Source organism: Squalius cephalus (assembly GCF_949319135.1).
Source record: "Squalius cephalus genome assembly, chromosome: 5".
NCBI lineage: Eukaryota > Metazoa > Chordata > Actinopteri > Cypriniformes > Leuciscidae > Squalius > Squalius cephalus.
The window spans coordinates 34,544,880-34,558,830 of NC_137126.1; the positions used below are offsets into that span (position 1 = coordinate 34,544,880).

At 38.6% G+C, this 13,951-nt stretch overlaps 1 protein-coding gene across 1 annotated transcript in view; it reads right to left on the reverse strand.

Moving 5' to 3' along the window:
- dnah10 (dynein axonemal heavy chain 10) overlaps positions 1–13,951 on the reverse strand; it is a 40,495-nt gene that overhangs the window by 22,082 nt on the left and 4,462 nt on the right. The window contains 28 exon segments of the mRNA XM_079871282.1: positions 17–208; positions 321–467; positions 656–844; positions 955–1,107; positions 1,545–1,679; positions 1,764–1,947; positions 2,039–2,308; positions 2,418–2,641; positions 3,359–3,592; positions 3,676–3,798; positions 3,891–4,124; positions 5,163–5,319; positions 5,513–5,724; positions 5,820–6,065; positions 6,069–6,194; positions 6,479–6,595; positions 6,834–6,992; positions 7,109–7,588; positions 8,868–9,024; positions 9,115–9,322; positions 9,442–9,606; positions 10,266–10,417; positions 10,551–10,717; positions 11,468–11,641; positions 12,831–13,007; positions 13,117–13,287; positions 13,378–13,572; positions 13,677–13,875. Of these exon segments, the coding sequence (XP_079727408.1) occupies positions 17–208; positions 321–467; positions 656–844; positions 955–1,107; positions 1,545–1,679; positions 1,764–1,947; positions 2,039–2,308; positions 2,418–2,641; positions 3,359–3,592; positions 3,676–3,798; positions 3,891–4,124; positions 5,163–5,319; positions 5,513–5,724; positions 5,820–6,065; positions 6,069–6,194; positions 6,479–6,595; positions 6,834–6,992; positions 7,109–7,588; positions 8,868–9,024; positions 9,115–9,322; positions 9,442–9,606; positions 10,266–10,417; positions 10,551–10,717; positions 11,468–11,641; positions 12,831–13,007; positions 13,117–13,287; positions 13,378–13,572; positions 13,677–13,875 (5,347 nt within the window).

Sequence of the window (13,951 nt, forward strand, 5' to 3'; positions counted from 1 at the left end):
TGAAGGGAAGAATCACCTGGCTGGACAGCATAATATACTTATTCTCCTGCAGGGTGCCCTCTACAGCGTCATTAAAGCTGGGGTAACGTACACGTGGGCAGTCGAGCCCGGGGAACAGATCTGAGATGAGGCCCAAAAACAGAGGAACATCCTCAAATACAAACTTGGGGAGGTTCATGTCTCTCAGAGCCCTCATCAAAACCACATCCTAATAGGGGTAAAGAAATGAGAAAGAGAGAAAAAAAGAGAAGACAATATGAGTACATTTGTGATGGAAACTCATTAAGGTGTGTTGGAAGATGATGCAGAGAGATCAATACCTCACTGAGATCAGGTGAACCTCTCTTCAGCTCCCCTGCCATTACTAACACAGACTTCAGAGCTCTAAGCCCAAAGTCATAGTGTGACTGTTTAGACAGCTGCTCCCGTGCTAGTTTGTACAGCACTGTCATCTTCTTTGCCAAAACCTGCAAGCAAACCATTTATGCAATTTTTGATTTGTATTTTGTTTGCCTATTCACACAAGGCTCTCTGAGGATTATTGTTTAATGTTCATGTGAAACTTTTCGATTAAAAACAATTAAATTGTATAATTTATTCTCTTTTTAGTCTGATCCATTTAATCTACTGACATCCCAGTCCTTATTTTCCCCACCTTAGCCAAAAGGAAGCCTTCAGAGAAGAGCATGATCTCACAGATCTGCTGCAGGTCAGGCACGATGACCACCACTGGTCTGAATAAAGTTTTCACTGACTCAGGAAGTTCTGTGCGGCCAGCATAACCAGGGTTCATCGTGATGAAGATCCCAATGCGGTTATCTAGACTGATTTCTTGACCTTCAAACTAAACACAAAAAACAAAAGACACTCAGAGCCTAAAATATTTACAACAACCATCTTTCAGTATTTGACTATCAGAGTGACTCCGGAATAAAATTCCAGTTACAAACTCACTTGAAACCTCTTGAGGTCCAGCATGAGAGCGTTTCGGATTGTTTGGATCTGGGATGAGATGACAGACAGCACTGAGGCATCAATGCGGTTGAACTCGTCAAAACAGCCCCAGGCTCCACACTGAGCTAAACCAGAGAGGATTTTACCCACAGCCTAAAGGACAGGAAAAACCAAATCTAAATTAATAACATACACTCATAATATACACAATTTTGGGCTCAGATTTTTTAAAAAAGATTTAAAAAACAGGGATGTGTTAAATTGACCAAAAGTGACGTGAAGACATCTATAATATTACAACAGATTTCACATTTCAAATAAAAGCTGTTCTTCAAAGAATTCTGAAAAAAAAAAAAAACTATGGTTTCCACAAAAATATTAAGCAGAGCAAACTTTTCTTTTTTTAACTGTAATAATACTTAATGCATATTAAAATTATTTCTGAAATATCATGTGACACTGAAACTACATTTTGAACAGTAGTGTTTATCATATTGAAATACATCATCTTAATAATTTTGTTGAACTAAACATCTTACCCATGCAAACCAATAATCTTTCAGTAGAGTTTTAAGTCTGAAGTCTCTTACCATGAAGTCCATGCCCTCTCCACAGTTGGTGACCACACACAAAAGCCCCAAAGCTTTTGCCAGATCTTTAGTGGATTCAGTTTTCCCTGTACCTGCAGGCCCGGCTGGTGCTCCACCCAGGAACATAGACAAGGCCTGTGAGCGTCATACAATGTATTAATAAGACGTGTACAAACAAAACAGGCCATTTAGGCAAGGACAACTGGGTAAATCGAATACCTGCGTAAGTGTGAGATAGATGCGGTCAGTCAGGGGAGTAATGACCAGCCGGCCGTTCAACCCCATGTACTCGTAGCCGTAAGAGAACTGAGCACTGCACTGCCGCACAAACAGCTCATCGGGCTCTTTAACCCAGTAGAATCTCAATTGACTCTCCCATTCAAACTCACGGGCATCTGTAATACTGCCCACAGAAAAAGTGTGCGTTAGGATGGAAAATTCAACCAATTCTCAACGTTACGACCTCTTTTGAGGTGACAGTTTTCATATCTTACCTATCTCTGACAAAAGCATCCACAATGTCCCTAGCATGGACATCAATGATGAGGACAGTGTTGATTTTCCGTCTGTCATTCTTATTTAAAGGTTGAGTGATGCGCCTCACCAAGTCATTGATCTGCTGGTGCATTTTCTTTGCATACTGTTTCAATGCCTGCTTTTCACCATGATACATCCTTTTGAAGACGTCTTCCACCTCCCAGGTCCACCACACTTGGTTTGCTGCCAGCACCACCATGCCCTGGTAGTCAAGCATCCAGTCCACCCTGATGGAAATGCAGGCAACCATATTATTCAATTCTCATAAATTCTAATTGGACAGAAAAGTTCAATGAGATTCTAGTAGATGAGATGGGAGTCTAGTAATGTCCTCACCTAGTCTTTCGGTGACCGTAGAAGTAAATAGCCTCTTTGGTGATAAGTCTGTTGGTTCTCCTCATCTCCAGCAGCACTCCAGTCATCCAGTCCTCCACACGGCCCTCTGCAGGGACAGATTGTTTGAGCTCCATCACCTCCCCCTCGGCAGACACCAGTGCCCTTGCCACCATCTCTCCATTCATTCCCGTATCAAAACGCAAAGCTGCAATGTTGTCATACATCTGTCGATGAGGAAAAACAAGATGATTGATTCATTTATGGTCTGTTGTGCACCTGTTATTTTTGAACCAGAATTCAGTTCATTTGAATGATTTTAATATAAGGGTGAGGAAAGCTTATACAGTAAAGCAGAGGTTTTCAAACTGAGATTCAGGGAGGGACCCCCACAAGGGAGTGCTAGCGGGTCCGTGGAAAAGTTTCGAGAAAAGCAATGTAAAAAATATAAACATAAACAAATAATACAAAAAGATTAAACAAATAACTAAATAAACAAATACATTTGCAAATAAAATAAATTGATTAAATACATTTTGATTTATATAATTAAATAACTAACTAAATAAAAACATTTCATTAAAATAAATAACATACAATAGATTTCGATTTAAATAATACATATAACAGTACAGTACTACAGAGAATAGAAAATACATTAATAATATTAATTCTTCCACAGACTACTTCCTTTATACTTAAAAAAGGAAATATATAAGAGCCTTTTCAATTTTAGGATTACGAGTAGGCTAATAAAAGCAGGTTTTATTGCACATGAAACTTGTTAAGCTCATTTGACTAGCCAAATTCTACTTGTTCTACCCCTATGGTTTATAAAATGTAAACATGCATGCAAATCATTCACAATAAGATCAATAACATGCATTTAGAAAACATTTCTAGAAAAACATTCATTTCATCCTTTTCTCAGCACGCAAAATTACCTTGATCATGTGCTCCTGCACACAAGTAGGCTCGCTGCTCCCCAAAATACTGAGCAGCTCATCGTCAGAAATGAAGAAAAAGCGCGGGAAAGCATTTCGCTTGGAATCGAGATAATCGTTCAGACTCTTTTGACACCTCTCCAAACCATCGCTTAGGTTCTGCAGGTCAGCCAGACGATTTGGAACCAGACAGCATCTCTTAATTCCAGGGTCCTTCACTGTGTCGGTCATTATCTGGTGATATCCATCAGAGGATAAGGGATTTACATTCTTCACAAAAAACACATTTTCAAATTAGTTGTTGGTGCAGAACTCACCTTTCTGAACATTTTGTCAATATTTTCGAATTTTTTGGCTTCCTCGGGTAGCTGTGAGCTAATGTCACCTCCAATGAAGATGCTTTCCAGGTACATCCATTTTTGCTGCACTAACATCCATACCTACACATTAGAGAATAATAGTAAAGAAATGTGAACATGAGCCAGTGTGGTTTTCAAGTCGTTGATTGTTGATATTGTTGGTTTCCAATGACCTCAATAATCTCACTAATGAGTGATAGATTCTTCTCCCACTGCTGCACGGTAGCCAGGAAGGGACCTACAAAGTGGCTGCCTGCCATACTCTGCAGGTTCATGGCATCATCATCCAAGTGCTGGAGAATCTCATCCACAGCACCAAGAATGAAACCATGCTCCTGTGTGCCTTTTAAGAACCGCTGCACATTGAACTTCATATTTTCCCATGTTTCCTCCACTTCTTTTACTCCCTGCAAAAATGCACACAAACACACTCTGTAATCTAATATCGCAATAATTTAAGGAAACTTACGATCAATGGCACAATCTCAATAAACAGTTCAAATCAGTTTTCTTGGGATTTTTCATCATCAACATCATTTACTCATGCTCTTCCAAATCTGTATGCATTTCTTTCTTCTGTGAAACATAGAAGACATTTCGTAGAATGTTGGCAACCAAACAGTTTAAGTTTTCATTGACTAATCGAGCACAGCGTTAGTTCAGACAGGCCACGTAGGCATAGGCTGCGATCAGCTGACATGGTCAGCTGTCAAATTGCTCCAACCACTACCGTTCTCCTATTAGACTGGAAGGATATATATACGCGGCACTTCCGCCTGGGAAACATGCTTAAACTACTCGCAACCCCCCCCACCCCCACCCTCACCACTATAAGTATCAAGCATATTTCTGTGCACCTTTTGGCTGTTGTCTTCTTTGTTTCAGATTATCAAGGCTTCCAAGTCCTAGAGCCACGGACATCATCGTGAGAGACACACCCTTCCTCATAGCAAGCTACAACATAGACGTCCCAGACTTCACTGCTACGTCTACATGTTTAACCACGGCTTAAAGACATTACTAAACTGTCTTAATCATCTGTATATTGCTCAAGCTGATGGTTCCATAGGGGAGTTAATGCTAAAGCTACGTATGTCATTAATTATGGAGCAAGAACCCCCATAAGGAACCATACCGCCAAAGATAAATTGTGTTCAGTAAACTCAAGTAAACTTGCCAAAGTGGTCTCGTCTGAATTATTGTATGGACAAAAATACAATGGAAGCCAATGTGAACCGAAACTGTTTGGTTACCAACATTCTTCTTTCTATACTACTTTGTGTTCCACAGAAGTCAGAAAGGCGTGGAGGTTTGGAAAGACATGAGAAATTGATTGCAGGATGTTCATTTTTGGGTGAACTTTCCCTTTAACTCTAATGCTGGATTTCAAACCATTACTATTATAAGAAGTGTAGTTGAATTTCATTTTTGGTGAGATTTCTAACCGTCTCGATGCCAAGCTCCTTTACAGCTGAGGTGACAATATCACTGATGACGTTCCCATACTTGTGCAGTTCCATGGAGAACATGTTCTCCAGAGTGAAGGTGTTTGGGTTCATCTCAAAGATAGAGCCTGTCCTCTCCATTAGGCCCTTCCAGTGCCTGCAGCAACCAAGTGAGCACTTGAGTCTCATGTTGCATAAAGTATATCCAAATAGCTAGTGACCTTAGATTAAGCTACCTTTTTGAAGATCACACTATTTAGCCCTTAATCATATTTGCTAGCTGTGTCTAAAGGCAGAGATATATTACTTTAAGTTAAAACATTATAAAACAAAATCTTAAAAGCATTTACCTGTCTCTGAGGGCCTTATTTTTTAGGTCCAAAAGGAGAGGGAGTGACTCTTTGAATTCTTTCATGCGGCCCTCCAGGAAGAAAGATACAGGAAGAGCTCTCACATCCTTCGGCAGCTTCCGCAAGCTCTTGATAAGTCCTTCTATACCGTCCTGAAGGACCTCTATGTCCAGATTTGCCCAAAGGGTCTGTGACCACTCTGTCTTAGCTACCTGAGGAATATACACACACCTGTGTCACAACTGTTCAGAAAATGTGACCAACATAATAATAAGTAAAAGTATATGTAATGAATTGACATTCTAACTTTCTGGCTCTTATAAATCTCATAGATCTGTCTCAGGCCCCTCATCTCCTTCTGTACACTGAGAAGCTCTGGGTACATAGTGATGGGCAGGTTGAACAATTTCTCAGCTTTAGCCAGTTCCTGACGGCTTGCCTCTACCCTAGCCAACTCCGTCTCATAGGTATCCATGATCTCTAAACCTATAGGAGTACACATAAACAATGGTGATAGAATACCAGGTGGGTAAGATAAGAAAAACAAAACACATCAGGATAGAGTCCTGGTGCTCTTGCCTTTCTCTAGATCATCTCCCACTGCTCCAGGACCATGCATGTTGAAGCTCTCTGCAAATATGGAGATCTCCTGTTTATACTCCTCAGTCTGATTCAGAGTGATCTGAGAGAGAGAGAGAGAGAGAGAGAGAGAGAGAGAGAGAGAGAGTGAATTGAAAGTGAATTCAGTGAATTGAAACATTAAGAAATCAAAGATCAGGGGCCAGTTGCATAAACATAGTTGCTAAGTTAAGACTTTTAAAAATTTTCGAATTCAAATTTGACCAATCTACCCTTTTATGTTACTGACTTAAAAATGTTATGACCAGTCTTGTAAGACTAGTCTAAGCAGTGTGTGCAAATGGCCAACAAGCAAATTAAGCCTTACTGGTAAATGATTGGTACTACCTCTGCAAAAGTCTTCTTTACTTTTCTCAAACCGCGGTCAACCCGCCTAGACTCTTTAAAAAGTTCACTCCACAGATTGGAGATGTTTGCAGACAGTTGCACCTCCTCCTCTAAAGTCTTCAGAAAAAGAGTTGTAAAGCAAATAATAATCAAAGGAATGACCACAAAACGTTTTAGTGCATATTCAATATTTGACATGTACACTAACAATAGTTTGGGTTAAGTATGATTATTCTTTTTTTTTTACTTATTCACAAGCACATTTTATCATCTTTCATTATAACAAATTGGTTTAGAGTAATTGGTTTAAACAAGTACTGTTCCTCTACTGTCTGATACACTCAGGTCTACTCACCTCCACATTGTACATGCTCAGAGTTCTGTATCTCTCTTGAACATCATTGATTCTCATCTCCACTAAGAGAGACATATCTCTAATGTCTGTGATGGTGCCCAGAACAAATTTCAGGTCCTCCAAGGTATTGGGGTTCCTCTTCAAATTATCTGACAATTTCTGTTCACAGTAAACGCATTCTATAAGTACAGACTGTCTCAAAATCTCAACATTTCACTTACATGATTCTTAGATGAAGATAACATTTAGAACAGTGCAACATTTGTCCTCCTCACCAACAGCTCATTGCGCAGGTTGAAAAGCTCCTCTCGGGTCGAGTCATTGAGGAGCCTGCCCAGAGAAGTGACCCACGCTTGTGCGTTCTCCTGGATGGCACGGGCTAGCGGCTCCAGGTTCAGCCTGATTATGTGTTCATGCTTCATCAAGGGCTGCTTTGCCACCTCATTGCTGACCTTGACATAGAACTGAAACTTCTCATCATACATCACACATGAGGGCTTCTTGGCTGCAAACTTCTCCATGACAATAGCCTTGTCGAGTTTCCAGAGAGAGCGGTAGCTCATCCAGGTTTTGAGGTAGACGCTGGTTCCATTAAGGAGACGCTGCATTGTCTGGGAGACGGCAGTGGCTTGCTCATTTATCTGTGGAAGCTGGCAAACTTCATTGTAAAAAGTGAAGACGAATGGTTTGTCTTCACCATCCACATACTGTGGAGGGCATTGGATGCAACTGCCTTGCATCCAGCGAACAAACCGCTAAAAAGATAGAAACAGAGTGAAAGGTGACCTGAGTGACCAAATATCTACTTTACACTAAAACTGTTCTAAATCTGTGAAAGTATTTGCTTTCTAATTTCTATCATTATTTTCAGTATTTTAATTTGTCAGAGAAGCAATTGGTCAATGGAGACGGCGGTAGTATGTACTGGTTTCTGTTTAGATTAATATTTGCTGCTCGGAAGGAGTAATTTATTTACTTTTATTTGTATTTTCTATAGTAATTTGTATTTTGACTGCATTTATTTGTAATTAGAATAGATTGTTATCAAAAAAAAAAAAAAATTTGTATTGCTTGTTACATCTATTGTGCTTAAGTGCTGAACTGTCCCACAGTAGTTTCAATTTGAGCCATTCGCTTCCTCGGGCACTTAAAGGTGCAGTAACATGATGTTGAAAATTTAAATACACACCTAAACAAAAAATTGTGTTTGTACATAGTACTGGCTGTGTAAATAGGGGAAAAAACAAAATGAATAGTACTGATCCATGGAGCACCAGAACACTCTTGTAGCCATGTCAGCAATGGAATGCGCAAAAAACCCACAATTTAACACTTTATTAACAAAATATTAATCTCCATGTGGTGTCAATGCGAGAGCAGACAATGTTGCGTAAACCAGTTTTGGAGGGACAGAAAGCTCTCAGATTTCATAAAAAAGATCTTTGTATTTCGAAGGTAAACAAAAAACTTATGGATTTGGAATGATATGGGGGTGAGTGATTAATGACAGAATTTTCATTCTTTGGTGAACTAACCCTTTAATCCCTCCCTGTTCTATCTTGTATATTCTGAACGATATATCCTGTTTTCTGCCTCTTTATAAATCACTTGTTGTATTCCTCATTTGAATAAATTTAAGTGATTTGCTATCTAAATTCATCAAATTCAAATTCAAATTTTGCAACGTCGACAGTTATTGAACTGAAATAAATCAACATTGAACTGACTTGAGCTAAACATTACACTACTGTAGTGCAGTTTATAGCTGGATTGAACTTGTTTGATAATTGATTAATTTTACACAGTTATTGAACTGAACTGAATCAACACTGAACTGACTTGAGCTGAATAATGACAGCTCTTTTTAGAGTTGATTTACAGCAGAATTAGAATTATTTTCATATTTGATCAAGTTTGCATCATTGATTGCCATTTTCCTGTGTATAACAGTGAAGTTGCTTTGAAATAATCTATATTGTTTATAACATGCTAAATAAAGGTGACTTGTCTTGAATTATGTAGCCTGCAACATACCTTGGTACTCTCCACACAGTCAGCGACACACTGTCTAATAAGCTTGTACACCTCACTGTTGTTGGGAAGTAAAGCAATCTCAGGAGCAGCTAGAATGGTGTCGATTTGGAAGAGTGGAGTAGTGCCCATCAGTGCGTTGTTAAAAGCTTGAATATTCCTGAAAGGCAATTGTAATGGTAAGCATAAAAGAGCATTAGACTTATGAGATTTATGTAAATGCATCCGAGAAACAATCAAATAAACCTACTGAAGCACCATCTTGGTAAGTGAATCATAGATCTTGAGCTCCCAATAAGCGTAGAACTGAGCCATGCGCTTGGATTTGCCAGTGCTGGTCCCCATGATCAGACTTTCAATCTTGGTGAGGAGAGGACTGATAGCTGCATACTTATTCACCAGCAGGTTCACCACCTTTGCCCTCTCACTCTCAATGAAATCACAGAACTCTTTTATTCCTGGAACAACAGGCAGAAAACACCTTAACACATTGTCACTTTGTACCTGATGTGTTTGCTTATTGTGAGTTATTAAGAGTAATCTAGTCATTGCAAATACAGCCAATAACATTCTTAACCTGGTAGGTGTCCGGCTTTATCTGCCATTGGGAACTTGAAAAGGTTTGCAGATTCAATGGATTTAAGTTTATCGTCAATGTCTTGTTCATTCTTCTGAATTTGGTTCACCAATGACTCAAATTTGGAAGTGGCCTGATTTCCACGTTGGATGAATTGTGGTATACCTGTTAAATGAAGTTTAATTCAAGAAATTACATTAAGAACTTTTAGAAGACAAAATAGTGGGGCAGCAACTACTCATTTTTACGCGGTACCCATTTAAATTGTTTAGAATCAGCATAAATATGTTAATTGTGAAAACAATGAAATGTATTCAGTAAGAACATGGATAAAATATGTCTAGCTGTGGAACAAGCCATATTCAGTTAGTTAAAATGTATGGGAGTGAAACAAATTTTACTGATTGATGATAACCATATAAACTAGATAATTGTGTATTTAAAATAAATTCAGTTTATTGTAACTATTACGAAAATCTTACCAGTTTATTTCCTTATTCATTTATGTATGACTGACAAATATGCATCACTTTAAGTTTACTAGATTATTTTAAAACTGTAATCTAAATGGATGGAAATTTTAGGTTAAACTTTAGTAACCTTGTTTCAGTGTAATTATACATTTAAGTTCTGAGTAACATGAATTAACTACATGATGGTTAGGGTTAGATTAAGGTAATAATCTTGTAATTATTAATAATTTATAGTTATTACTATAGTACCTACATGTAACATATGTAACAAGGTAAAAGTAAAATAAAGTTGATATTTTTAGTTTTATATGCACTTTAAATACATAAATATTAAATTTGTGTGCAACTTACCCAAACAATTCCAGTTGAGTCTTTTGCACCCAAAGCTTAGCACTCGCCTCAGTTCCTGCACCGAATCAGCCATTAGTGAGAACTCGGCATCATTTAGGTTATCCATCAGAGAATGGTAATGGTTTACTAACTTCTTCAGTTCAATTTTGTACCTGCATCCGTAACAGTAAATAGTAACAAAAGTGTCAAAACACACTTCAAGAGACATTTTAAGGAAGTCTTTTTAGGTCAAATGTCATGAAGGTTCAGTAAATTAATTGTAGGACTTAATTATAGGCAGATTACCTGAGAAACCTGTCTTCCTGCAGAGCCACATTTTGTGCTTCATCTGGTAATAAGATGCCCAAGTGATCCAGAAATTTGGTCTCAGATATGATCTCTTGCAGTTCAGGGGCAAAATTCACAGAATAGCGCACATCCTTTTCCACATCCCTCTCTGAGTCCTGAGCAGTCTGCAATCACAGTCATAATCATACATAATAACATTAATGTTATTTCAAAGCACTGGTTTAAGTACATAGTGGCTATGGAGTAGAGAGAAACTGAGATCATTAAAATGACTTATCCACATATTTCCATGATATAAGGACCATTATTAGTCTGGCTATCACCAGACCAAGCTCAATCTTTTAAGACTGAACATTAGTCTGGGGAGTCTGCTCTGTATTTTCTACTGCACAAGAGGCGTGATCAACGGGCATAGTTCAAATGACTCTGTACGCGATTGGATAGTCCTTCAACCAATCAGACCAACGATTCGATTCGATTCGAAAACTCCAGACAGGAAACGTGTCAACAAACGTGTTGGTTTGTAGCATTGATCAGTGGTTTGCAGAAGCAGCAATGGCATCAAGCGATTTTTGCAGGTTGCGCAAAAAAAAAACATGAAAGTGAGTGGTATTTACACCCATTCGAGCGATTTGTTTGCTAAACTAGAGAAGCCATTGAGCACCATCGCTTGTCTATCGTCATCATGTTAAACCTGCCAATAGCACGCCAGGTGGATAAGCCAGTTTGTGATTGGTCCCCGCAGATTTGTAACGGAAGCAGGATAGAAAAATGTACAGGTTTCCAGCCCGAACTGCAGGGCGAAATCAAATCACCGGCAGATCTGGCTGGGTTTACCCAGTCTAGACTATTATCAATTTTGACCATCTTTTCCTCACAGCTAACAGACAGGTTTCCCTGTCACTGCAACGTACGGCATTTGGCTGTATGAAGTCTTCATAGACAGTCCCATCACTGTTGACTCTTATCAGCACACTTCTCTTCATGAGAAGGGGCAGAGTCTGAGTAGTCTCTGCTTTCCAATCGTTATAGAGCTCCTCCTCATAGCCCCTCATACGCAAAATCACCTCTAAGTATTTGGATTCCACCTGCAAAGGGAAAAAATAAAAGACAGTCAGGATATCTGTATTCATATAAATGCAAATATGGGAGAGCATAAGCATTTGCAAAGAATACCTAAGTTTGTGAACTCTGATAGGTGTAGCAAATAGAGTATAGGAATGTGCAAAACTACACATTTTCAAAATTGGGTTGCCTGAATGACTAGTCACCCTGAATAGAATATTCAGTTCTAGTGCTAACTGTTTTTAGTAGGGGTGTGAATCATCACTGGTCTCACGATTCAATTCGATTACGATTATCATGTCAACGATTCGATTCGATATCACGATGCGCTGCATTCTCACTTTTCAATGTTACTGCATATGCCTACATTTTCGTCAATGAATACAAGCAATCAGATATACTGTATCCCTGTAACTCCCTTTTTATTTGATCTGCTCCAAGAAAGTACACAATGTAGCAAATATCACATAACACAGCAGACAGGACCATTTAGAACAAACACTAGTAAATACTATAAGCGCATGAAACTATCAAGTGTACTTAAGTTACAATAACGCACGCATACTCGCACGCACACGCATGCAGCCTCGCACACACACATACACACTTGTACGCACACGCTCGCACTCGCAGCCTTACGAGCGTATGTGACGAATGACATCAAAGAAACGCCAGTAGGCTATAATCGATTATGGTCTATTAATGCAACGATTAATTTCAACAGCCCTAGTTTTTAGGGGACATTTTCTTAAAGACTACACTGTTCCTACAGTGTCCTTGTGTTCAAAAACTGTCAAATTTTGTAAAACAGAATGAAACAGAATGCAGGGGTCTCGAACTTGAACATTAGTGGGACACTCAAAAAACAATATAATGACATCCATCTGAATGTATATTGATGTATGGGTGCTGAAATATCATAACATAATATGATTTTAAATTTTAACATTTTAAATGTATTATTTATATAGATGCATTTGTATATAATTATGATTAATTTTTATCATGTATTATTCATTAATATAGATTATGTCTTATGTCTATATAGTCTGTCTTTTTGTAATTATCCCTTTTGATTGTCAACACCAGTCCCAATCACACTGAGATTGTATATCCCTTTTATATTAATGTTGAATGCCTACAAGGTTTGACACTCAGCTCATCATACTAGTAACAAAAAGTTTTACTTAGTGACAATGTGGGAAGACTTACTACTTTGCCCTCTACGCTGCACATCAGCTCACGTGCCTCCTTGAAGCGTTTAATGGGGTACCTAATGCGGTCTTGCAGGAAACGCTCCCAAACAATGGCTCCTGCCACAGGAGGATGATTCTTATTCAGAGGTGGATTATCCTTTAGTTTCATAAATATGTCATTTAGAAGGTCCATCTAGGCAACAACACCACCAAAGAAGACACTTAAAAACAGCAAGAAATGCAATCTTTGTATCACCACGACAACATGTACTAGGTTTTTTAGTAAGCAGGTCATGAGGCACCTCTTTGCAGTACTGAGCAAGAATATCATTAAACTTCTTCATCAACTGATTGTTGATGGCATCTCTAGAGCGGATGTGCTTGAATTTCAGCAGCAGGTCAAAGGCTGCAGATGAAGAACGCAGCGTCTTGAAGGAGTGATCAATGAAATTGATAGCTTCTCTTTCAATGGCCTTAAAAAAAAGAGAGCATTTAATACACCAAAAATATCAAAAGAGGAAAACAAATGAACACTGACAATATAGTTACAGACAGATTTTTACCTGGACGTCAGTTTTAAATTTCTGCATGGTCATTTTCCAGCTGCTCATTTTGCGGATGTCAAAGGGGTCAAAGGTAAGTTCCTCAATGGGTTCGGAGAGGCAGTTTACACGGTGTAAAACATCATCTATTCGCTTCGGATCACCCGTCACTGCTTTTAACTCCGGTCCAAAGATAATGTAGAACTCGTCCAGAGTCTATCAGTGAAAATTCATTTGTGAGAAGGTTACTGTCTGTGAGGAAAAATTTCTTCATGTACAATTGAAAGTAAATTAAATATGCTTAATCTAATTTGGCAAACCTGCAAAATGTTATACAAATCCTGACAGACTGAAGCCATATAGTCTGTCTTTTCAAACAGCTTTTTGCGATTGAATTCCCAGCGGGGATCACGGTCTGATTTCTCAATCAGTGCACGGACCTCAAAATAACTGGCCTTCCACTGTTCCAAGACTTGCTTTCCATCCTGAGCTTTGGCTTTGGCCACCACTCTCTTGTCTCTGCATTATATCAATTAATGTGGGAATTACAATCATTATAAATGAACATTGTGTGTTTTAAGGTAATATTATATGG